We start from the raw sequence: 27,057 nt of genomic DNA, 5'->3' as shown, positions 1-27,057 counted from the left end.
GAGAGAGCGCGCGGGAGGGAGAGAGCGCGCGGGAGGGAGAGAGCGCGCGGGAGGGAGAGAGCGCGCGGGAGGGAGAGAGCGCGCGGGAAGGAGAGAGCGCGCGGGAGAGAGAGAGCGCGAGGGAGAGAGAGAGCGCGAGGGAGAGAAAGAGCGCGAGGGAGAGAGAGAGCGCGAGGGAGGGAGAGCGCGAGGGAGGGAGAGCGCGAGGGAGGGAGAGAGCGCGAGGGAGAGAGAGCAGAAGAGGAAGAGTGCGCGAGGGATGGAAAGAATGCGAGGGAGGAGGAGTGCGCGAGGGAGTGTGTGCGAGGGAGGGACTGTGCGCTAGAGAGGGAGAGTGCGCGAGAGAGCGAGAAATCACAAGAGGGAGAGTGCGCAAGGGAGGGAGACTGCGCAAGGGAGGGAGAGAGCGCGAAGGAGTGTGAGGACGCGAGGGAGGGAGAGAGGACAAGAGGGAGAGCGCGCGAGGGAGGGTGACTGCGCGAGGGAGGGAGAGAGCGCGAGGGAGGGGGTGTGAGGGAGGGTGTGCGAGGGAGAATGCGCGAGGGAAATGCGTGAGGCAGGAAGAGTGCATAAGTGAGTGTGCGAGGGAGGGAGAGAGTGCAGGGGAGGGAGATAGCACAACAGGGAGAGTGCACGAGGGAGTGAGAGAGAGAGCGCAAGGGAGGGAGAGTGCACGAGGGAGGGAGACTGCGCCTGGGAGGGAGACTGCGCCTGGGAGGGAGCGTGGGCGAGGGAGGGAGCGTGGGCGAGGGAGGGAGTGTGCGCGAGTGAGGGAGTGTGCGCGTGTGAGGGAGAGTGGGCGAGGGAGGGAGAGTGGGCGAGGGAGGGAGAGTGGGCGAGGGAGGGAGAGGGCGCGAGGGAGGGAGAGGGCGCGAGAGAGGGAGAGAGGACAAGAGGGAGTGTGCGCGAGGGGAAGGGTGACTGCACGAGGGAGGGAGACTGCGCGAGGGAGGGAGACTGCGCGAGGGAGGGAGACTGCGCGAGGGAGGGAGACTGCGCGAGGGAGGGAGACTGCGCGAGGGAGGGAGACTGCGCGAGGGAGGGAGACTGCGCGAGGGAGGGAGACTGCGCGAGGGAGGGAGACTGCGCGAGGGAGGGAGACTGCGCGAGGGAGGGAGACTGCGCGAGGGAGGGAGACTGCGCGAGGGAGGGAGACTGCGCGAGGGAGGGAGACTGCGCGAGGGAGGGAGACTGCGCGAGGGAGGGAGACTGCGCGAGGGAGGGAGACTGCGCGAGGGAGGGAGACTGCGCGAGGGAGGGAGACTGCGCGAGGGAGGGAGACTGCGCGAGGGAGGGAGACTGCGCGAGGGAGGGAGACTGCGCGAGGGAGGGAGACTGCGCGAGGGAGGGAGACTGCGCGAGGGAGGGAGACTGCGCGAGGGAGGGAGACTGCGCGAGGGAGGGAGACTGCGCGAGGGAGGGAGACTGCGCGAGGGAGGGAGACTGCGCGAGGGAGGGAGACTGCGCGAGGGAGGGAGACTGCGCGAGGGAGGGAGACTGCGCGAGGGAGGGAGACTGCGCGGGGGAGGGAGACTGCGCGGGGGAGGGAGACTGCGCGGGGGAGGGAGACTGCGCGGGGGAGGGAGACTGCGTGGGGGAGGGAGAGAGCGCCTGAGGAAGCGCGTGAGGGAGGGAGAGAGCGTGAGGGAGCGAGCACAAGAGGGAGTGCACGCAAGGGAGGGAGAGCGCACGAGGGAGGGAGAGCGCACGAGGGAGGGAGAGCGCACGAGGGAGGGGGAGCGCACGAGGGAGGGGGAGCGCACGAGGGAGGGGGAGCGCACGAGGGAGGGGGAGCGCACGAGGGAGGGGGAGCGCACGAGGGAGGGGGAGCGCACGAGGGAGGGAGTGTGCGCATGGGAGGGAGAGAGCGCAAGGTAGGGAGAGAGCGCAAGGTAGGGAGAGAGCGCAAGGTAGGGAGAGAGCGTGCGAGGGAGGGAAAGAGCACAAGATGGAGAGCGCACGAGGAAGGGAGAGCTCGAGGGAGAGCGCACGAGGGAGGGAGTGCGCGCGATGGAGGGAGTGCGAGGGAGGGAGTGCGCGCGAGGGAGGGAGTGCGCGCGAGGGAGGGAGAGAGCGTGAGGGAGGGAGAGAGCGCGAGGGAGGGAGAGAGCGCGAGGGAGGGAGAGCGCGCGAGGGAGGGAGAGCGCGCGAGGGAGGGAGAGCGCGCGAGGGAGGGAGAGCGCGCGAGGGAGGGAGTGCGCGCGAGGGAGGGAGTGCGCGCGAGGGAGGGACAGCAAGCGTGAGGGAGAGCGCACGAGTGTGTGATAGAGAACGTGAGAGAAAGAGTGCGAATGAGCAAGAGGGTGTGTGTGTGAGAGGGAGGGAGCGTGAGTGAAAGGGAGGGAGCGCGAGTGAAAGGGAAGGAGAGCGAGTGAAAGGGAGGGAGAGCGAGTGAAAGGGAGGGAGAGCGAGTGAAAGGGAGGGAAAGCAAGCGAGAGGGAGAGAGACAGCAAGAGAGACAGAGAGAGCGAGCGCGTGCAAGCGCTGTGGAATGAAAACAGTGGTATAGACAGTGAGAGAGGGGAAGCACTGTGGAGATGAAAGGAGCAATGGAGAAATGGGAGACGCTAACAGGAAAGGGGGAGTATCATGGTGATCACTGCAACAGTGGAGAGAATGAGTGAGGCAGTAACTTCCACAGAAAATTGAAAGGAAAACAGGGCAGGTGACTGGTTGCTGCTTGTTTTTCTCCTTTCTAGTAAAACTCAAGTTTTTTTTTAAATAAATGGGAAATGAAATTACAATACTGCAAATAGCATGCAAATTAACAAGGTTACAAGCTCAAAACAGCTACAGAGGTTACCATTTAAATTAATACTTCAAACAGGGTTGAATGTTAAAAAAGATAGTTTTCATCTTGGATGGGCATCCATGATTTATTGCTTGTAATTCCTGCACAATATGGGAACTTCATGAAATTTCAATTATCTTGTGCTTGACCATCAGGAAGAGGTCGGATGCTTATCAATCTCCAGGGTGTGCACCACTCTGAAACAGATGCTAAACTTTGGATATTGCTAGGAGTGACAGTGGTTTGCAGGAATTCAGTGCAGACCATAACACTATTGGCAAAGAGACCGAACAGATGAGAACAGCAAAGTTGAGAAATGGAACTGTTGTGGAGATTTCAGATAGATAATTTCATAACTGTCACAATGAGTCCTACGCGGTGCATTGCTTTGTTTGGTGCCAGAATAAAAGGATATCACAGAAAGGATACAGAATATTCTGCAGGAGGAGGGGAACAAGCCAGAAGGTGTAGTACTCATCAGTCCCAGCAGCACAAAAGGGACAGGTTGCACCTCACCTTGCAAAGAGGTCCACTATTGTGGTTGAAGAGTGTTAAAAGTACATTCACAGGGAGACTAGCATATGCAAGTAGAAGAGAAGAGTAAGGAGTTAGAATGCTAGGCAGTGAGATGGAAGGGAATATTTCCGCTTTGGATAAAGGTAATAAAGAAAAAATAGTAAGTTATTAGGTAGGTTCACACTGTACATTGGAAGTAATACATTACTATAAGCCTGTGAATGAACGCGCAATGTGGCTAAATAGGGTTGGTGAGCTACAGGCACAGATTGCCATGTGGAAATATAATATTGTGGTTATAACAAAGATATGCTAAATGAAGGAAAGGTCTGGGTGCTAAATATCTCTGGAAACAAGCTGTTCCGTAAAGACAGAAAAAGAGGAAACGTGGCAAGGGTGACAGTACTAATTGCAAGTGCTGGGAAGAGTATGAGAGTGATATGTCCCAGAGGTGTCAAGGACCAACACTGACTTAAGAAATCCAAGGAACAAAAAAAGGTTAACTACATTGCTTGGTACAATCTACAGCCCTATAACTCATTGGAAAGATGCAGAATTAGAAGAAAATTACAAAGGTGCACATATTATGAGTAATCATAAGGGGAAACTTTGACTATCCAAATACAGACTGGGGTAGTTACATTGTAAATGGGAGAATGACAACAGTTTCAAGAGTGCTTTCACCATGTTCCCTGCACAGCTGCAACAATGACTATTTAGATTGCTTACAATACAGGAATTGCTGTGGAAAGTAAACTGTAATGGTCAGAGATCAGATAAAGTCTTAGAGCACAAGGGTATAATAACTACTAATGACAGCAAGGGAGAAATATCATTAAAAAGATTAAATTGATCATGCAAAGAGGGAGAAATACCATTAAAAAGATTAAATCAATGATGCATAATATATGCAACATATTTTAAAATGATCTCAACACATAATTCGTACAGAAGGCCTGGACATGGTGATGATGGCTAAAGAGACAAAATTGCTGGCGTAACACTTACAGAAAAGATAGGAAAGGAAAGTAGAGGCAAAGCAACTTTATCCATTAAAGATGACAGACTGGTGGCAAAATAAGATGTAACAGATATAGAAAGACATGAAAATTCATTTAAAAGCTAATTTAAAAGGTTCATTTAAATTCATTTAAAAGGTTTCATCACTCTAATAGGAGCACACAATAGACATGATTAGATTAGATTCTAATCATGATTAGATTAGATTCTAATCATGATTAGATTAGATTACTTAGATTAGATTAGATTACTTCCAGTGTGGAAACAGGCCCTTCGGCCCAACAAGTCCACACTGCCCCGCCGAAGCGCAACCCACCCATACCCCTACATCTACCCCTTACCTAACACTACGGGCAATTTAGCATGGCCAATTCACCTAACCTGCACATCTTTGGACTGTGGGAGGAAACCGGAGCACCCGGAGGAAACCCACGCAGACACGGGGAGAATGTGCAAACTCCACACAGTCAGTCGCCCGAGGCGGGAATTGAACCCGGGTCTCTGGCTCTGTGAGGCAGCAGTGCTAACCACTGTGCCACCGTGCTGCCCATAAAAAAGGGGAACCCACCGAGGGCGGCACGGTAGCTCAACCTCTGGATGCTCCGGTTTCCTCGCACAATCCAAAGATGTGCAGGTCAGGTGAACTGACTCAATTGCCCATAGTGTAGGTTATTAGTCAGGGGTAAATATAGGGTAGGGGAACGGGTCTGTGTGGGTTACTCTTCGGAGGGTTGGTGTGGACTTGTTGGGCCGAAGGGCCTGTTTCCACACTGTAGGGTTTCTAATTCTAATTTCCCACTGACTAATGCACCTAATACTATGGGCAATTTAGTACGGCCAATTCACCTGACCTGCATATTTTTGGACTGTGGGACGAAATCAGAGCACCCAGAGGAAACCCACGCTGACACGGGGAAAGTGCAAACAGACAGTCACTCGAGGTTGGAATTGAACCCGGGTCCCTGGCGCTGTGAGGCAGCAGTGCGAACCAACGAGCCACCATGCCACCCTGTAGGGAATCATCTAGGGAACTGGAGATAGAAAATAATAAGAATAATCATAAGAGACATTGACAGACAGGAAGAAATGGTGAAAGGACAAACAGTATTTAAGGTTTTACTGCATATATAGGACTGTTCACCCAGTACATCGGAATTCTAAGAAGGATTACTAGTGGACTGTGCAACAAAATTAAACCAGAAATTGTTGAGGGTGAGAACCAGTTCAGCCAATGAAATGAGTGTGTCAGTGGAAGGGTACTGGTTGGGTCGATGCGAGAGGAAGAAACTTGGAGGCCTTAGTCATGACGGATGGAAGTGTACAGGGATTGGATATCCATGATGAAGGTGAGGCATTGGGAGCCGGGGAAACGAAAGTCCTGTAGGTGGTGGAGGGCGTGGGTGGTGTACTGAACGTAGGTGGGGAGTTCCTGGATCAAGAGGGACAGGACGGTGTCAAGTTATGCAGAGAATCCTCCCACTTGCAGGTTCGTAGGCAGCAATGACCACTGCAGAACTTTTACTGTGTTACAATAACTGCAGTCTCACTCAGCAGGCTTCTGTTCCTCTTGCCACCACTGCCTACACAGGCAGTGTTATTGAAAAGTCATGACAATTTAACATCCCAATGGTGTCATAGAGTGGAATAAAGTTTAGGGAGTCACAAAGATTTCAGGTCCTGTTGCCTATCTCTTCCATTAACTACTCTGTTTTGCAATGTGGGTAGATACGAATTATAAAGTTGGATATACCACAGTTAAAAATTCTTTGCTGTACCTTGCTCGAGGTGCAGATTTTCTTTTGGAATGTTCCAATGTCTAACATTGATGAATTCCTTGGAGTGTCGGAGGCTTTTATAGAGGTTTATAAAATCATGAGGGGCATGGATAGGGTAAACAGACAAAGTCGTTTGCCTGGGGTGGGTGAATTCAGAACTGGAGGGTTTAGGTATAGGGTGAGAAGGGAAAGATGTAAAAGAGACTTAAGGAGCAAGGTTTTCACACAAAGGATGGTATGTGTATGTAATGAGCTACCAGAGGAAGTGGTGGAGGTTAGTACAGTAGCAAGCTTTAAAAGGCATCTGGATGGTTATATGAATAGGAAGAGTTTAGAGGGATATGGGCCAAGTGCTAGCAGGTGGGACTAGATTGGGTTGGGATATCTGGTCGGCATGGACAAGTTGGACCAAAGGGTCTGTTTCTGTGCTGTACATCTCTATGACTCTACAACAAATAGGAGAAGCAAAAGTAGGAGATCATCTGAGTAGCAGTGAACAGAATATTGTACAATTAGGCAAAGTGTGGTGCAATAGTATGGAAAGGAACACATTATGATTTTGGTGGAACTAAGGAAGATAAGCTGGGAGCAAATGTGACAAATAAAGAATCAGAAAAATACTGAGAAATCTCTAAAAGTGTAAAGAGTTCAAGGGATGTGCTTTCCAATGGAAGACAAAAAGCAGCAAACTAATTATGGTGAATGTGAATAAAGACCAAGGAAAAAACAAAGAAAAACACATTATTAATATTTAAGATTAAAGGATTCTATATGGTGTACGGACACACAGTGTTAAGGAGTTTGTTTCAGAATTTTGAAGCAGCAGTATAAAAGGGAGAGCTAACATTGGATGGTGTGTGACTTGGGAGGGAACTTGTAGGCACTCGCATTCCTTTGAATAGGTTGCTCTTGGTCTTCTAGGTGATAGATGTCATCAGTTTAGAAGATGCTTTTGAAGGAGATTTGGTTGTTGCAATGCATTTGCAGATGGCTTGCACTGGTGATCGAGTGGGGTGCTTTATCTCAAGTAGTGGCAACCTTCATTCAGGTACTTATTCAGTATTCCATCACACTTCTGATTTGTCTCTGATACATTGTACAAGCTTTAGGGACTCGGGTGGTGAATGACTCACCACAGAATCTCCAAACTTTGCTCTTGCAGCCAGAATATTAATATGGCTGCTCCAATTGCATTTCTGGATAACTAACCACAGGACATCGATTTTGGGGTAGTCAGAGATGGCAATACATTTGAACATCATGGGGAGATGGCCAGCTTCTCTTTTGAGGTAGATAGTTATTGTTGGGCACTTGGGTGATGCAAATCCCCTTGTCCCAAGTTTGATTTTTGCCCAGAAATTGCTGCATATGGGCATTGACTGTTTCAGTATCTGAAAAATTGTGAATGAGACTGAACGCTGCAATAACCTATGAAAACCTCCACTTCTGAGTTAAGGTGGAGGGAAGTTTGTTGAAGAATCAGCTGACAATAATTGAGTCTGTTGTGGAAGAATCACTCAATAATCTGTAAAAATTACCAGGAGATGTAGAAAATCCCTCACGAAGTTAAACTTTAATTTGCAAAAGCGGTGGCAATCAGCTAATGGCTTCCCGATTGCACACCAAGCCTTTGTCTCACTGCAGTTTATACAGTTATTGTTCCCGCGCTTATCGGATACATTAGCATAACCAATCATACTGGCTTGCTTTGTCTTTCTAAACTAATCATCGTCTGCCACACTGGTTCCCTATATTACAACACCATCATCTTCACCATTAGCTCATCTACCAGAGATTTAACTAGCCTATCATAGTGCACTACCATTATCTGTTACTGGAGCCCTGTAATATGATCCCGGGCATGTATTACAACACTAAGTTAACTACACAACTACCAGAGTAACTTACATAAGTCTAGGACTCAACAAAGTAAACTCTACATCTCCCTCACCTTTGGTAGTCTGCATTGTCCTTAACAGGCATTGCATGCAAATTAATTAAATGGAATACATGGGTAATTTATTGGTAGTGGTTAATAAATTTTAAAAAAACTTGAATGATTTGCTGATGGGATAAGAACGTTCAGATGTGTAAAAGAGTACTCTAAATTTGAAAAACACAAAGAATAATTTAAAATGGCAACACACTTAATCAAATGCTGCCTTGATTTCAAGATTAGTTATTCTCCTGTTACATCTTCTACTTATCTCTTTTGGCCATGCTTGGAGTAGGGGTGGACTAAGATCCAAAGCTAAATGGTCCTGACAAAATCCAAACCAAGAAATGCTGAGCAAAATTAGTTTTTGCCTGATGACACTATTAATGACACTTTCTGATATTTGCTCATGTTTGCAAATGGATTGATAGGGTGGTCCTGCTTTTTGTGGAAAAAACACTCCATCGCAATTTTCCAGGTAAATAAAATAATCAAGATGACAAACGGGATACTGTTCTTTATCCACTGAGGTATACATCAGGGAACAGAGGGTGGTGGCGGAGGATTGTTTTTGGCATTGGAGGCCTGCGACCAGCAGTATTCCGCAGAGATCGCCGTTGGGTCCACTGTTATTTCTCAGTTATATAAACCACTTGGATAAGAATTTTGGAGGCATGGTCAATAAATTTGTGGATGACACCAAAATTGATGGTATAGGTGACAGTGAAGAAGGTTATATAAGGTTACAAAGGGATCTTGATCAATTGGGCCAAAGGGCTGAGGAGTGGTAGATGGAGTTTAATTTGGATAAATTCAAGGTATTGTTCATTTTAGCAAAATACAAGGGCAATACACAGTTAATGGTAAGGTCTTGGGGAATGTTGTCGAACAGAGAGACCTAGGGGCTCAGGGATATAGTTCTTTGAAAGTTGTGTTGCAGGCAGACAGGATGGTTAAGAAGGCGTTTAACAGCTTGACTTCATTGCACAGACCGTTGAGTATGGCGGTTGTGACATCATGTTGAGGTTGTACAGGACATTGGTGAGGCCTCTTCTGGAGTATGGTGTGCAGTTCTGATTGCCCTGTTAGAGGGAGGATATTATTAAGCTGGAGAGGGTTCAGAAAACATTTACCAGGTTGACGTAAAGAGAGGGCAAACAGCCAGGAGAGGACATAAGTTGTTGTTTGTGGATAGGATTAAGGAAAAACCTAAGGCCTTATATAGGTATATTAGGATTAAAAGAACGATTAGAGTAAGATTAGGGCCAATCAAAGATAGCAATAAAAAGTTGTGTGTGGAATCTGAGGACATAGGGGAAGCGCTTAATTAATACTTTTCGCCAGTATTCACATTGGAAACGGGCAATGTTAGTGAGAATACGAAGGTACAGGCAGGAATGACCTGTCTGCAACAGTAGTAGACTCACATTAAGGGCATTTAAATGGGCACTGGACATACATATGGATAATAATGGAACAGTGTAGGTTAGATGGGCCTCAGATTAATTTCACAGGTTGGCGCAACATTGATGACTGAAAGGCCTGTGCTGCGCTGTAATATTCTATGTTGCTGGGATTAGAGGATCTGAGTTATAAGGAAAGGCTGAGGAAGCTGGGACGTTTTTTTTCACTGGAGTGTAGGAGACAGATTTATAAAATCATGAGGGTCATAGATGAGGTGAACACAAAGGTCTTTTCCCTAGGTTGGGGGATGTGAAAACTAGTGAGCATATTTTTAAAGTGAGAGGAGAAAAATTTAGAAGGGACCTGAGTGGCAATGTTTTCATACATATGGAATGGACTGCCAGAGGAAGTAGTAGGTGCAGATACAACATATAAAAAGCATTTGGACAAGTACATGAATAGGAAAGATTTAGCTGCATATAGGTTAATTGCAGGCAAGCGGGACCAGCTTTCTTTGGTCGGCATGGAGAAGTTGAACCCAAAAGTTTGTTTCAGTGCTATTGACTCCACAACAAAATAAAATATTAGATGATCCACAAAACTACTGCAAGAGAAATTTGTGGCGAAGTGGCAATGTCACTTGACCAGTAATTCAGAACCCTTGGGAACTGAATCTCATGTTAGCAGATTCTGAAATTTCAATTTAATAAAATCTAGAATTAAAAACTGGTCTAATGGCAACAATGAGAACTAATGCATGGTATGGTATAGCATAATATGGAGAAGCTGACAACTGATTTTGGGATGGAAGATTGATTTGATTTGTATTAATTTATCACTGTTATATGTGCCAAGGTACAATGAAAAATATTGCCTTACATGGTTTACTATACAAGTGCATCACTGTAACAGAACAGAGTGCAGGATCCAATGTTACAGTTGCTGAGATGGCACAAAGAGATATCAAAATTAACGTTTAAGAGATCCATTCAAAATCTGATAACAGCAAGGTCGAAGCTGTTCTTGAATCTGTTCACACGGGTATAGAAACTTTGAATGGCAAATGTGGTCTTTATCATTTTTATTCATTCTGGAGACATGAATGTAACAGGCAAGGTCAAGATTTATAAGTTGTCTAATTGCCCTTAAGTTGGTGGTGAACTACCACCATCCTGAAGCAGTTAACCTCGTGGTTTACAGTCACCCATAGAGCTGTTAGACAATGGAACTGGTGTATGACTTGGGAGCAGCACCACCTGTAAGTTCCCCTCCATTTGTCTGCAAAGCACAAAGCAAGCATGGAAGAATCAACACATTTCTCTTAGTTTTGATTTCCTTAATCCTGTCAATGGTAATACACCAAAGGGAAAAAAAAACAAATGCAAAAACAGCTAAGAGAGAGGACATGCTGTACATCTCTATGACTCTAAGATGAAGACAGGTATCTTTTATGAATTACCAAATGCAATGGAAAATTAATAAGTTATTTAAAATACATTTAAAACTAAGTTACAAAATGTCTATATTACCACTGGGAGGAGTGGGTGCTTTGTGCTTTCAGATTTTCTTTTCCACCTAATTGATCAAACATTTAGCAAAATTTGTGTAGTGGCATGCCTGTTTAGTTCATAAAAATTTTCATGAAAACAGCATAGTTACCATCACCGGTATCAAATTTCTTCACAGGAACAAAATTACTTCCAAAGAACACAACTGCAACAGCACAGGCAATGAATCCAAGTGCCAAATGACTTTCACTCTTCCCAGATGCTTGTCTTGCACTGGAATCCTTTCCCACGATAACTGTGGATTGATCCCATGGAAGAACAGCTGTGGTATTGGGTGCTTTCCAATCATCTGAAAGAAATTGTAAATTTTATAGGATGATGAAACATATGCAATACATCATTTGCTTTATAATCTGCAAGGCAATGGGAAGTGGACATCCAATGTTTGCTATGTGATTATTGTAACTGGCACATTTCAAAGTGCAACCAGACTTTAGAGGTTGGTTAAAAAAAATCAAAACAATAACGCTAGTTTGATTGCAAATATCTTTCATTCTAAAAAAGTGCTAGTCTACACTGAGCCTTTCTCTACCCCTCTATCTAGCTTTGCCCATGATGCCGGGTCAATTGTTGATTTACCCTGATGTTTCGTAGCCACCTCACACATCTAAAAGAAGTTATTTCTTTAAATTGCATTATCACATTCTTTTCACATTAGAAAATATGGAATCTGGATTCAAACCACTTTGTGCCAGTATTCAAAACTGACTTTCAGGTCTGATAGCAAATGCAAAGTTACCTCTGTCCAATTAGTCCCAAGATGCAATTCCTGCTGCATGTGCCATCAAAATTATTTTACAATACCAGCACTGCTCCTTTTCCTTTTTAAATAAAAAGGAGGATTATCTTGGGAAAAAATTAAACAAATTCAACACGTAATTTCAAGAGTCACATTACTTTGAATGGAATTCCAAACATGAAACAGGGAATATCAAACAATAGTCAGCACTGACTTGCAACTAGGTGAAGCTTAATATCCTAAAGTTATGCCATACAGGAAATCAGACAGATTCAGAACAGTACTGAGGGACTGTTCCACTTAACAGATGAGACATTAAGTTTGTGGATATTCAAATTTCCATTACACTTTTTGCAGTAAAATTGGAGAGTTCTGCTAACACCCTGACTGTGAAGTCTTACCATGCAAAAATTGACTGACATGTTTCCTACATCACAAAAATGAGACGGACTTTAATATTTGGTGAGGGCTGTGTTCTCAGAGAAATGGGGAAGAAGTGTAAGTATAAAACGTGGAAACAGTTTTTAAACTGTGGCAGGATGATGTAGGAACTGGGGAGGTGGGGAATGATGGCTATGTAGTGGCAAGGGGAATATTTGGATTGTTCAGTAAAACAGTAATCAGAATGGGCATTAAGAAAGTTACTCAACATTTCAAAAGTACTCCATTGATTGTGAAATGCTCTCTCTGGGATTGGTTATGAAAAACAAGTTTGTTTTTCTTTAACTTAAAGGGATAAGCTCTCAATTTTATTAGTCTTTCAGTAGCAACTGAGAACATTTTAGAAAGTACTAATCTTTTATCCTTTCCACAGTATGTGGAATTTGCTGGCTCTGTCAGCATTTATTACCCATCCTCCACTGCCCGGAGGTGGTGACGGTGAGTTCTGCAGTCCACGTGGTGCAGGTAAATCCACAGTGTTTTTAAGATGAAAGCTCCAGGTATTTGGTTAGAAGTAAATAGTTGGCATGTAGTTTCGAAATTACTGGTCAGTTAATGTTGACAGATGGCTATGCACACAGCACTAACTAATTAAATTTAGGGTGACCATGCAGTGGTCAATGAAAAGCCCCAGCAGGCTAGTTTGAATAAAAGATTGAAGACTGTAGTTAGGTGACAAAATGATAACATACACAATTCATCCCATAGGCCTCATGGTGTATTTCACTCGTCTAATACAGCTTTGCTTCATTCCAATTATATTTCCTGTTGTTATGAACAATATCAATTTTCTGACGATGATTTTGCTTTAAAAAGGCTCTGAAAGAACTCTCAACCTTTCAAAGTTTTGTAACTACATATGGTACATTGAACTTACTGACAGATGATCCTCAGATTGGAAAAATTAAATATCAACTAAATAAAAGGGACCTTACTCCAGCTTCAGGCGACTGTGTGGAGTTTGCACATTCTCCCTGTGTCTACGTGGGTTTCCTCCGGGTGCTCCTGTTTCCTTTCACAATCTAAAGATGTGCAGGTCAGGTGAATTGGCCATGTTAAATTGCCCACAGTGTTAGGTGCATCATTCAGAGGAAAATGGGTCTGGGTGGGTTCCTCTTTGGAGAGTCGATGTTGGGCCAAAGGGCTTGTTTCCACACAGTAGGGAATCTAACCTAATCTACTATTGGAAAAATTGTATTCTCCATTTCAGAGAATAAAAACTGTTTGATAAAAAAAATTCAAAATGATTTATTGATAAATAAACCAAGCTTTGTTAAGTTTGAATGACCAAATTTTAAACACAATAGAACGACAACTTTGAGATATGTTTGTAGAATATGTGCCAATTGGTAGATTTTGCAGGTATAGACACAGAGTCCTATTCATTCTAAGCATGAACCTGCAACTCCGATTATAGAAAAGAGTGGAATAGAATCCCTAGAGTTTGGAACAGGCTCTTTGGCCCAACTAATCCACACTGACCCTCTGAAGAGTATCCCACCCAAACCCATTCCCCTACCGTATTACTCTACATTTAACCCTAACTAATGCACCTAACCCACACATCCTTGAACACTACGGGCAATTTAGCATGGCCAATTCACCTAACCTGCACATCTTTGGACTGTGGGAGGAAACTGTAGCATCCGGAGGAAACCCACGGAGACACGGGAGAATGTGCAAACTCCACACAGACAGTCATCTGAAGCTGAAATTGAACCTAGGTCCCTGTAAGGCAGCAGGGCTAACCACTGAGCCACCGTGCAATAATTACCGAAATGACTGCAATACATTACTAGATCAATGAGAAATCCTGAGAATACTGCTTTGGAGGTCCTGCTTTTCAATCTCCTTCCTAACTCTCTGAAATCTGCTTTCAGGACCTCAAACCAGCTCCCACTTCCCTTTCTACCCAAGTCATTGGTACAGAAATGGGCCACAGCCTCTAGACATTCATTTTTCCAGAGAAGAATATCCTGCAGGGATTGTGACATTTTTGATCCTGGCACCAGGGAAGCAACACACCATCCTGGAATAATGTTTACAGATGCTGAAATGTGGTGCCACTGACTTGACTCTGTTTGATTCCATTCAGGAACCATCACCTTCACCAATTTTCAAAGCAGAAAACCAATTTGAGGAAGGTTCTCTTGGATTGCCTGACGATGACCCATTTCTTATCTATTTTTGATCTGACCATCTCCCTAAACATGCTATTCATGTAGTCATCTGCTTCACCGATGCACTGAGTCAAGCCATTGCTCAAGTTCTGAAAGTTAGAGGTTACTTGCTGCTCATATGTTCAACTCAGACACATGGTGTGCCCATGACTTCCCATTTTCCGCAAACTATACATTTCATTTGGTCAAACTGTCCTGTCATATTTTACTAATGTCATATTGTACGATTACAATCAGAATAGCTCAGCCATTAATCACCAACAAGCTCCATTCCGTACACCAAAGCATGAGTCAAACACTGGACAGTGAAGTAAATAAAAAAGGGCGAAAGAAACATTCTCCCAAACTCATTCTGTATTCCACTTGCAAGCTACACCTGTACGAATATTCTTGGGAGCCACATTGCAAGAACACCAGACCAAATTAATTTACTGAATTAACTGTTAAGCTACTTTCCAGCAGATGTTGTTTACCCTACCAAAGGCTGGAAGAAACTTGCTTCATTTTCATACTTCTTAACACAGTTTAACAAAATATAGTTAAACGTTAGCTGTAGAATACCTTTTTAGAAAGATATAGACACTCAACAATACACCAAATTCATTCTGTTTGAAATCTATACTCCACTGAGGAGCTAAAGAGGTCCTTCCAAATGTAATAGCACAGCCTCAAGTAAATTGTACAGGAACCTTTTGCCTGGCAGCAGGCCAAATGGACAATTTGGTTGGAGTGTAGTGAGTAAGTCTTCTCTACAATTCAAACAGATAATATCTGACCATTTACCTCAACACTATTATTTTCCACTATTCCCATAAAAGGCTAGAAGCTTTTGTATTTAAAAATCAATCTTCAGAGATGTTATTACACACCTCTGGAGCAGGCAGGACTTCAGCTTAAGCCTCCTGGGCTAGAGGTGGGACATCAACACTACACCACAAGTACAAACCAGACAGGAGTCTGCTTAGTTTCTGAGGTCAGACATTTTCAGACAAGTATGGCTGTAGGCAAGGCTAGAATTTGCAAATTGGAAGCATTTTATTCAATTTACTTTTGAAAGTTAATAATTAATCGATTTCAACCATCTTTCAAGCAATGCATTCTTAAATCATAACTCACTGCTCAAACAGATTGCATATTTCCTCTGCTTCTTTTGCGAATTAACTTATATCAGTGCCTTTTGGTTTTTATCCTTCAGCTACTGGAAACAGTTTTATTTATTGATGTCACTGAAATCATTCCTAGTTTAAGCATCTCTGCTGTAAAGGGGAACAAACCAGTTTCCCTAGTGTCTTCATGTAGCTGAATCTAAACACCCCTGGACTTCCAAGTAAACCTGCCCCACACTCTCAGGTTTTGACATTCTTCCTAAATTGCTATGCCAAGAACTGGACATGACACTCCATCTATACCTAAACACAGCTTACCTCTCTTACTTGGGAATGTTATATTCCCAATATTCAAGACAAGTTAGCAATAGTTGGGAAATGTATAGCGCATCTAAAATCCAGAAAACCCAAGGCTGTGAAAGTCCTCCTCTTTTGAGGCAAGACGTCTTTAACAATTTCTTCCTCAGCGTCTTGCCTAGTAGCTGGCCAGTTTGCTACATGGAGAAAACTAACTATAATAAGCAGCAACAGTTTGTCGTAGGATGGGATGCTCAGTGGTTTGTGGCAGATGTATGTTCTTGGAACAGCACAACCACGTTTACTTGACCTCCTTACATGTAGTTTAGAGAATGAGACAAGTTCAACAGACGCATATAGGATTTCAAGACTTAAACTTGTAAAAGTTAAAATAGCTTCTGCATTGAAGTGGAGGAGGTTCCTTGCTCTTGGATTATACTCCTTTTTGTCACCTGTCAAGAGTTTAAGTCAGGTTAAGAGGTACAAAATTGCCCTGAAGTCAAAGGGATGTGAACGTGGAAAAAGATTTCAAATGGGTAGTAAACTATTTTAAATACAGGTAGTTCTCCTGTAATGCACATTAATTAAACACAATTTGGCTGTAATGCGATTAGTGAATTGCAGACTTTTTAAATAAAGCAAACTCCCATTCGCTGTTACACAATTCTATCCCGGTCACTATCTGAACAGCAAAACCCAGCCTCAGGACTCTGTCTGTAAAATGCAAATTCAGTGTGTTCAGCTAAAACAGGAATGCAATCAGCTCTATGAGCCTTGAAACTTAGCTTGAAACTGGGAATTATAGTCTACATTTAGAAGGAAGTTTATTTCAAACCGGGAGGGGGGGATCTTAAGGAGGACTAAACTTCTGCATCAGCATCACTTGGTTAAGTTAGCTCACATGCTTTCTGGTGAAGTGCTTCATGGAAGGTACAGTGCTGTAGTCAGTGATTTTAGTGTTAAAGGGTTATGTTTACTGTATTATTTCATTAAAATATATGATTTAAAGATTTACTTAGGCTGTGCTATGGTTTGTGTTAGGCTAACTGTTATTTTTATTTTGATTTTTACTGATATTTTTGGCTGTTTGCCCAACCTTGTTTTTCCCATAGGCCCCATTACCTATATTGCGCGATTTTCTATAACACGGTGTTGCACAGGAACACAACCACCACATTAAAGGAGAACTACCTGTAAGAGATTATTACATTTAACCATTAGAATGAGACATTTAACACCTTTAACCGTCATTCAATTGTATAATTCTGAAACTATTCCTCAGGATCTACCATTTTAGCTACAGTCTTTTTGTCTTTTCAATTCAGGTCAGTTTATAGGATAAAAGGGCTGTTGTGGCAGAATGGTGTGTTGCTACCTGAGCCAGGAAGCCAAGGTTCATGTCTAACCCCTCCAGGATATGTAAAAACATCTCTACACAGGTTGATTAAATAACATTTATAGTAGCTATCAGTGTAGATAGCTCCTCCCTTCATTTACAATCTGTGTGCATAATAGAATTAGCGACAAATATATGGCATATTTCCTTCGTTCAAAAGTCAGCAATAGTAAAACTTGGGGGAAAACATAAATATCAATTTCATTAGAGTTATGACAAAATGGTTTTGGGAATTTTATATTCAATAAATGTAATGTAATATTCAATAAATGGGGTAATCAGTGGCAACACAGTTCTTCAAAAGATCTTTCTAGCTCTTTATTTCATTCACTCCTGACATGTAGGCATTGCTGATTGAGCTAGCACTTCTTGCACATCTCTCGTTCCTTTTGAGAAAGTGGTCATGAACTGCCTTCTTGAACTGTTGCAGTATAGTGCAGGGTGACTTATAATGCCGCCAGGAAGGCACTTGCAGATTTTTGAGTAAACAGCTACAAAAGGACAATGATACAGTTTGAAGTCAGGATGTGTATGGCTTGAAGGGCAACTTGCAGGTGGGAGTGTTTGTACCAAGACTATAATGAGGTCAGGAGCCAAGAGGTACTGGCACAATCCAATTGAGCATCAATGAGTAGGTTGTTACAAAGGAAACTAGGGATGTGCAACAAGTGCTGCCTGATAGCACTGTTTATGACCCCTTCTATCACTTTACCAATGAGCAAGCGCAGACTGATGTATTAATTGGCTAGGCTTGGATTTGTCATGACTTTTGTGTACAGGATGAGTCTGTATAATTTTCCACACTAGTGAGTTTTGAGAATATTTGTAGCTCAGGTTGAGGTTCTGGATGTAGGTTTGCTCGCTGAGCTGGAAGGTTTGTTTTCAGACATTTCATCACTTTACCAGGTAACGTCATCAGAGAGCCTCCAGATGAAGCACTGGTGGCATGGCCCGCTTTCTAATTACAGGGGAACCTCGATTATCCGAACAAGATGGACGGGCACTATTTCATTCAGATAATCGATTATTCGGTTAATCGATTTAATGCCTTTCCTCTGGGGCTCGGAGTTTTTAAAGTCAAGAGACTGCAGAAACACACAGCATGTGAAGCCCCGCCCCCACCCCGTCCAACACCACCCCCACCCCAACCCTGTCCAGTACCGCCCCCCCGCCCCCATGCAACACCCCCACCCCCAAACCCGTCCAACACCACCCCCCGCCCTCAACACTGCCCCAGTGCAACACCCCCCCGCCCTCCAATGCCCTCCTCTCCGGGGCAGCTGGACTGGACACTAACAGAAAGACTGCTGCAGCTGCCTTTGTGGGGTGCGTCTCCAAATATCACACACAGACACACACACACACAGCCACATCCACGCGCACAACTTTTTACTGCAACTTTTTGATGGTTTCTACCTTTGCCCTGTAAAGGACAATGTTGGAGAGATTATGTGGGGAAGGAGGGTTTAGGGAACACCCCGATGTAGAACTCCAGCGAAAGTGTAGGGGGAGAGAGAGAGGGCGGACAGTCAGTCATTTGGAGACGGTGCCTGTTTAATCACTGTAAACAAAAGATGTGATCACTGTTGGAAACACCTCTTTGATGTAATGTTTCTATTGGGACCTCGAGATCTCCTTTGGATAATCCAATTTTCGGATAATTGGTATTCCGATAATTGCAGTTCCTCTGTATTTGTTTAGGTTTTCTTGGGTTGATGATGTCATTTCCTGTGGTGATGTCATTTATTATTCTTTTTCTCAGGGGGTGGTAAATGGGATCCAACTCAATGTGTATGTTGATAGAGTTCTAGTTGGAATGTTATGCTTCTAGGAATTCATTGTGTGTGTCTGTGTTTGGCTTGTCTGAGGATGGATGTGTTGTCCCAGTCAAAGTGTGCCCTTCCTCATCAGTATGTAAGCACAGTAGTGAAAATGTCTTTTTGTGGCTAGTTAATGTTCATGTATTCTGGTGGTTAGTTTTCTGTCTGTTTGTCTAATGTAGTGTTTGTTACAGTTCTTGCAAGGTATTTTGTAAATTACATTAGATTTGCTTGTTGTCTGTATAGGGTCTTTCAAGTTCAATAGTTGTTATTTTAGTATGTTCGTGGATTTATGGGCTACCATGATGCCAAGAGAACTAGCAGTAATTTCTGAGATATCTTTGATGTAGGGGAGAGTGGCTAGGATTTCTGGACGTGTTTTGTCCAATTGTTGGGGTTTGTTGCTGAGAAATCGTCAGACTGTGTTCGTTGGATACTGTTCTTTTTGAATACATTGTATAGGTGATTTTCCTTCGCTCCTTGCAGTTCCTCTGTGCTGCAGTGTGTGGTGGTTCATTGAAATAATGTTTTTAATGCAGCTTCATTTGAGGGTGTTGGGATGATTGCTTCTGTAGTTCAGTATTTGGTCTGTATGTGTTGTTTTCCTGTTGACGCTGGTTTGAAGTTCTCAATTGGCTGTTCGCTCTATTGTGACATCTAGGAATGGCCGTTTGTTGTTGTTTTCCTCCTCTTTAGTGATTTTTTTCTGAAAACGAACCTTGCAGCTCAGCGAGCAAACCTACATCCAATTTTCCATATTATTGGGCAGCTGCCAATGTTGCAGCTGGAACAACTTGGTTCCACTTTCTTCTATTTCCCCAGAGCCCAAGATTTGGTCTCAAATTCACTGCTTGATAGAATTTAGTCTGGATTTGCCACTTGCAGAGTCAGCAACTTCAAAATTTGTTACACCAGACATTTTGATTACTTAATCAAATATAAACCAGGGCCAGACAAAGGGGAGAGTATGGAAACCACAGACACGGAACACACAGGCTCCTATGTGCTTCAGTGCAGGTTGTAGACTGGAACTGAGCACTTCCACTCTGTGGGCCAAAACCAATACTGAAGGGCCCAGCCTACTGTATAACTCTCTACCGGGTCTGATTGGAATCTAGGCCCAGTCTTTTCTGTGGGGTTTAGCAACAGACCAGAAATGGTAACTTGGACCATGCTGAGAATATAGGAACAAGAGTAGGCCATTTGGCTCTGATTCCAATATTCCATAAGATCATGGCTAATCCCTGATATAACTTTATACAGCTGTTTCTCTACATATCCCTTACTACTTGGTCAATTAAGAAAAAAACTCAAATCTAAAAGTAACATTTAATATGTCACCAAATGCCATTTGCCAAAGAGAAACTTTTAACACTCTTTGTATGAAAAAGTAATTCCCAATTTTATTCCTGAAAAGCCCAATTTTCATTTTTTGATGCTGGATCTTTATAATCCCAGATTCCTCAACAAGAAATAATTTCTCACTTTTTATTTCACTCTGTCCTTCTGCTCTTCTAAATGCCTTGGCCTAATCTGTGTAGCTCAATATCATGGAGGAAATGGAACTAAAACCATTTATCGGAAGTGAAATGAAGCATCAAGGAAATTAAATGTGCTCACCCATAATTTCCGAGTCACTTCTACAGACTGTTCTGACACATACTGGTTTGATGTAATGTACAGACTATTCTGGCAAGCACCTGATGTTACCTATTACTCAATTAATTTTTGTAGTCAAAACTAACAAATATTAAAAACACAATTAAGTAGACACACTTGATGACAGGTTGGTGCAGCAATCTGAACTTTCAACTTGAATACTTTAGTTCAGATTTAAACCAAGTAAAAGTGATGGAACTTCCAATTCCCTCTATTTTCTGCAAGAAACCCGAGCATAATTAGGTGACTGACACACAAATCAGTTTTTCAGCTCAGGCTCAAATTCACAGGTCATAATTATAAATACCTGAATAAAACTTCTCATTCTATTTTTTCCATGAATCATTTTTCCAATACTGGGACACTGGGGTGATTAGGGGCAGGGTGCAGTGAACTGGTCTGAACAGACCATCAACATAAACAAGGCTGTGTCAGCACAAACAGGATCATGGAAGGAAAATAAATTCATCTGAATTTTCTCTGTGCCACCCGAGCCTATAGCACTGCCTTTAATTCACAGCAGGGCTGCCATTGACATAAATTTGTAATATAATTACCACACCCAACAGCAGAGAAACCAATTGTGTTCAGTACTCCTACCTGAATGGAAAACTGCCTCTTCATGACAGCTGACGGCAGGCACTCCAAAGATGACACTAAACCAATACAGCACTCCCCAAAATGCCCAGCTGCTCATTTGGTCAGGTTGATGTGCTGTACAAAACAGAAATTATTCCCTGAAACCAAAGGAAGCATTTTAAAGAATCAGTGCGTGTAAAAAGTCTTTATGGAAGAAAACATATAATCATTGACAATTATGACATAATTTGTTTCAAATAATTATAGAATTAGGGTGATTACTTCCAATCCGGGTAGTTCAGGAAGTCTGTAAATAACCTGTACTGGAAGTCTGCCCTGGAACTGGAAGTTAGATTTGTAATTTCTTTATAGAAGGAAATAGGGATTAACACACTTTTAGTGGCAGTTACGTTGGTGCAGATTCGAGGGGCCAAAGGTGCCATTGTATGTATCTATGAATAGTGCTGGGTAAATGCAAAGTACTTTGCACATTCACGATACAATAAAACTTCTTCAGATGATAATTAACTGTGTTATTTGCTCTCACCAGTGAGCTAAAAAGATTTGTATTTGTAGAGCACCTTTCACTTTCAGGCATCCTAAAGTACTTTACAACTATCATCACTGTTGACAAGCAATAACTTTGACTGTGAACAGTACGGACAGACAAAAATCGCATTTTGAATTATCCAAGGTTAGTACTTCTCAACTATCAGCTAACAACATTTGCAGAGTCTACAAAGCAGACTTTCTTTTTGGTTACTCAAGGGCATCAAAGGATGTCATCAGAGGTTGAGGTTCAGATCAGCCAAGGCCTAACTGAATGGTAGAACAGGATCAATGGCTGAATAGCATACTCTTATTCCTCTGTTCCACAGTCATTACATATTCAGAAAAGATGTGTAGTTTGCACATACACCCACGTCTGCTTAGGTTTCCACCAGGTGCTCTGGTTTCCTCCCACAGTCCAAAGATGTGTTGGTTAGGAGGATAAACATGGTAAATATGGGGTTGGTCTGGATTGGATGATCTTCGGAGGGTCAGTGCAGACTTAATGGATGAATGGCCTCTTTCCACACTATAGAGATTCTATGATTATAACAATACAAAATAATCCCATGGGGATGACATCAAAAATAATAACGGATGATGTCACGATCATTCAAAATATTCCAGGAGGAAGAGGGAATGACACATCAGACTTACAGTCAAGTACTATGGAATTTGTGAGGTGATCCAGGCTAAAATCACTTTCATGGACACAATTATCATTCTCTTGATCACTTTCTCTCACATATCCCAACAGTCCTGTTGGTGTCGCTATTCAACTGACCTACCAATTACACTCCAGTTTCAGAGTTTGGTCACTACAAGACAATTCTGCTATGACGCATGTTTCTTCACCGCGAAATGGCTTCAACACGATTGAAGAATTTAGGTCGGTATTTGTAGAGCGTGAACTTTCCTTACCTATATTGGCTCTAACGTGATTTGGCCCCATTAGTTGAAATGGCATAGCTATTGCATGATTTTCTTATAATGAGAGATCACATGAGAACAGTACTATCGCATTATATCAGAACCGATTGTACTGGGAAACACATAACTCTTTACAGTTCCTGAGCTTCCTTCTGTATTCTTTTGTAGGATGCAAGCATCAATGGCGAGCTCAGCATTTTTTGCCCATCTTCAATTACTCTTGAACAAAAACATAAATTGCTGGAAAAGCTCAGCAGGTCAGGCTGCATCTTTGGAGAGAAATCAGAGTTAATGTGTCAGGTTGGGTAACCCTTCCTCAATTCTGATGAAATGCAGGTCAATCACTGCTTCACCTGAAAGCTATGTCAGGGGCCTTGAATGTTGAGAGGGGGAAGGAAGTAAATGGGCAGGAGTTACACCTTCTGTGATTGATTGGGAAGGTGCTGTGGTGGTGTTGGGAATGGAAAAGGAGTGAACCAGAGTTTTCCGATAGGAACTGTCCCTGTGGAATGTTGACAAGTGAGCAGAGGAGAATATGTGACATGATAGGAGCGACAGAAATGGCGGCTTACAATCCTTTGGATGCCAAGACTGGTAGGGTGATAAGTGAGGACCATGGGGACCCTAGCATTGTTGTGAATAGGAAGGCAAGGGGTGAGGGCAGAATTGGGGGAGATAGATTGAACACAACTCGGGGTCCCTGTTGACCAGGATAATGGGAAATCTACGGTTGAGGAAAAAGTGAACATTTCTGAGACGCCCCACTGTGAAAGGTGGCATTTACAGAACAGTTGTGATGGGAAAACTGGGAGAATGGAATGAAGTCCTTACAGGAAGCAGGGTGTAATGATGTATATTCAAGGCAACTGTGGGATATGGTGAGCTTATAGTGCAAATGGGCAGCTAGTCTATCCCTAGAAATGGATAGAGATATTGAGGGAGTGAAGGGAGGAGTCAGAAACAGACCAGGGGAAGGTGAGGGCAGGGTGGAAATTGGAAGTGAAATTTTTCCAGAAGCAATAGCAATAATGTCATTGATGTACTGTAGAAAGAGTTGTGGGGAGTGACCTGAGTAGGATTGGAACAAGGAATGTTCCATGTACCCAACAAAGAGACGGACATAACTGGGGCCATAGCAGGCATTTATTGCCACAGCTCTGACCTGAGGAAAGTGACAGGAGTTAAAGGAGAAGTTGTTCAAAGTGAGTATGAGCTCAGCCAGATGAAGGAGGGTGTTGGTGAATGCAGACAGTTTAACCTGCTTTCCAGGAAGTGGAGGGCCCTGAGACCATCCTGCTGGGGCTTATCCATGGTGAACAAGAGGTGACTGTAGCCCATGAACTGGAAATTCTGAAACCAACATAAAGTGTCAGAAGAATTGTAGAAGTAAGTGGACAGGGTCTGAACATAGGAAGAAGAAAATAGACTAGAGGTAAGAAGAACCAAGTTCTGTGGAGGGAGGAGCAGGCAGAAACAATGGATCTCTCGAGGCAGTCCTGTTTGTGGACTTTGGGGAAAAGGTAGAAGCGGGCTGTACAGGGTTGAGGGAACCTGTGAGCGAGGAGGCTATTGCACGGAGATCCCCAGATGAGGTTAAAGACAGTCTTGGATACAATGGCTTGATGCTCAATGGTGGGGTCACGGTCTGGGGGAGATAGGAGATGTCTGAAAACATTTCTACTTGTATTCAGTTCCAAATAATTATGTTAGATTTGAAACTTTAACTCTTTCTCTCTCTACAAATTCTGCCAACCTGAGGTTTTCTTCTCAGCACTTGGTTTTTATTTCAAATTTCCAGTACTTGCAATATTTTGCTTTTATGTTGTTTGTTACAACAGGTAACTGAAAACTTGCCTATCAAGATGGCGAGTTGTAAGGGCAGGGGGCTTAAAAGGAGAGAGAGGTGGAGAAATGGATCACGTTTAGGGAGTTCCAGACTCTGATGCCAAGACAGCTGAAGGCGAGACCACTAAAGGCCAGGTGAAGACCGTGTAAGATTGCAGAAAAAGCCATAGCAATACAGAATCGTAGGGTTAGAGAAAGTCAAAAAGCTAGGGAGAGAAGTGGTCATGAGAAAACTTACATATGAAGATGAGATACTAAAATTGAAGACATCTAAACTGTCGATATGAGTAGGAAAAATGTGGGATAGGATACAAATGGCACTGTTTGTAAAACTGTAGTTGTACATGAGCAAGAAAGATAATTTTTAAGTGTGACAGATTCACTAACAAGGTCTTTAAACAAAATCTGTCATTAATCAGACTTACTCTTTCATATTTATGTTTTCAGTTTTTAGTGAAGCAAGCTGCTGAAAGCAGGAGGGAAATGTAGCAGCTGGGATGTGCACAAATGGGGCAACTTTCTGTTATTCCCCTCACAATCAGATGAAGGACTGAAATAAATAGTCCAAAAAGTAAGGAAGAATAAATTCATTATAGTGGGTGAAAGATGTATAAGACGAAAATGTTAAATTTCATTTTAGAAGTCTTACTTCTGAATAGGTGAATGAGACTTCAGAGTTGTTATAGTTAATTTTCAGTAGCAGATATTGATTAGCAATAACAAACACTTGTCACAACTTTATCAAGGCACTTGGATTTTCCTTACTGTGGCAAGATTTGTTCATGTCTCTGGTACAAATACATAAAGTGAACACAATGAATTTTGATGGCGATAAAAGGAAAATACTGGAAACCTGAAACAAACACTTCGAGAAACTCTGCAGGTCTGGCAGCATCAGTGGAGAGAGAAACAAAGGTAGCACTGAATCAAGAAAGTCACTTTCGCTCTGCGCAGATGCAGGGCCGTGGGATATGGGAGATACATGATGGAGGCTGTAACCGAAATATAGGGTCCAAATATGGTTTAGAAAACAGGCAGCTGCCTTCCCGGGAAGGTCTGCTCCAGACCAAAGGCTCGTGACCTCACCGTGACCTGGGGCCCGAGTGGAACATGTCACCTACTGTCCAGTGCCAACCCTCGTCACTCACTCATACTCATACTCATTCTTTCTCTCTCCCTTCTTTCCCACTCAGCTCCTTGTCCTCTACCTCTTTACTTCCCCCTCGCCACTGCCTCCACCCGAGGCCGGACATCTCTTTGACACTCACTCTCGTCCTTCGCTCAGTTGCCAGCTGCTCACGTGACGGGGGAGGAGCCGCGTGAAAGTGACGTTCAGCGGCGCGAAGACACGGTCCATTCCGGTCTCGGACCTCACTACACGTCACAGCAACGACACTCTGTAAAAATCAGTGTTACTCACCCTTTCCCAGCATTCACTATGTGTAATCGGTCTGCGCTCTCTGTGCATTGGTGGTTCAGTGGTAGAATTCTCGCCTGCCACGCGGGAGGCCCGGGTTCGATTCCCGGCCAATGCAACATTTTAGTTCGACAGCCGAATTGAACGAACATTTTGCTGTAGAAGAGTGCAAAACACTCCATTATAAAACTCATTTCCATATATAGAAACAAAATTAAATCCTATTTCTTTTACTATCATGATGATTGGGAGGCTAGCACAGAAACAATAGACCAAATGACCTCATTAGAAAGCATCTGGATGGGTATACAAATAAGAAGGGTTACAGAGATATGGGCCAAGTGCTGGCAAATAGGACTAGATTAGGTTAGGATATCTGGTTGGCATGGACAAGTTGGACCATAGGATCTGTTTCTGTGCTGTACATCTCTACGACTCTTTGACGAAACTGGTGACGTTGATGTTGATGCCGTGTGGTTGAAGGGTCCCAGGGCAGAAAATGAGGTGTTCTTCCTCAAAGTGTCAGGTGGCTTGAATTTGGGAGTGGAGGAAGCCCATGTCCTTGGCAGAGTTGAAGGGAGGGAGGGTTAAAGTGATCGGTGACAGGATGGTGGGGTTGTTTGGTGCGTGTTCCAGAGATGTTTCCTGAAACATTCCACGAGTTGGCATCCTATCTCTCCAATCTCGTGGAGACCACATCGAGAGCAATGGACACAGTAGATGAGGTGAAAGTGAGGACTGCAGATGCTGGAGATCAGAGCTGAAAATGTGTTGCTGGAAAAGCACAGCAGGTCAGGCAGCATCCAAGGAACAGGAGAATCAACGTTTCGGGCATAAGCCCTTCTTCAGGAATGAGGAAAGTGTGTCCAGCAGACTAAGATAAAAGGTAGGGAGGAGGGACTTGGGGGAGGGGCGTTGGAAATGCGATAGGTGGAAGGAGGTCCCCCCTTACTTCCCTCCAAGGCCCCAAGGGATACTTCCATATCCGCCACAAATTCACCTGCACCTCCACACACATCATTTATTGCATCCGCTGCACCTGATGTGGCCTCCTCTGTATTGGGGAGATAGGCCGCCTACTTGTGGAAC

At 43.6% G+C, this 27,057-nt stretch overlaps 1 protein-coding gene and 1 non-coding gene across 4 annotated transcripts in view; one reads left to right on the top strand and one right to left on the bottom strand.

Moving 5' to 3' along the window:
• The window catches only part of tmem144b (transmembrane protein 144b), a 108,184-nt gene extending 82,233 nt beyond the window's left edge, over positions 1 to 25,951 (bottom strand). For 2 of the 3 annotated variants that reach the window (XM_043674004.2, XM_087980143.1), the window contains exons 1-3: positions 25,760 to 25,864; positions 21,249 to 21,385; positions 11,102 to 11,299 (exon numbers count right to left, since the gene is read on the bottom strand). In XM_043674004.2, coding sequence (XP_043529939.2) covers positions 11,102 to 11,299; positions 21,249 to 21,345 — 295 coding nt within the window. In that variant the 5' untranslated portion in view covers positions 21,346 to 21,385; positions 25,760 to 25,864. Of the gene's footprint in view, positions 1 to 11,101; positions 11,300 to 21,248; positions 21,386 to 25,759 lie in introns of all 3 variants that reach the window. The other variant, XM_087980142.1, reaches the window with a different exon arrangement.
• A 64-nt stretch (positions 25,952 to 26,015) lies between these two features.
• trnag-gcc (transfer RNA glycine (anticodon GCC)) lies at positions 26,016 to 26,086 on the top strand. The gene has a single exon. It is a non-coding gene; the product is annotated as a tRNA-Gly (tRNA).
• Positions 26,087 to 27,057: the final 971 nt, after the last annotated feature.

The sequence above is a fragment of the Chiloscyllium plagiosum genome, unplaced genomic scaffold, assembly GCF_037043375.1.
Source record: "Chiloscyllium plagiosum isolate Xiang-an unplaced genomic scaffold, Cpla_swu_hap1 HiC_scaffold_36, whole genome shotgun sequence".
NCBI classification, from domain to species: domain Eukaryota; kingdom Metazoa; phylum Chordata; class Chondrichthyes; order Orectolobiformes; family Hemiscylliidae; genus Chiloscyllium; species Chiloscyllium plagiosum.
Note: the sequence above shows the minus strand (reverse complement) of the source record. Positions and strands in the feature narration are given on the sequence as shown.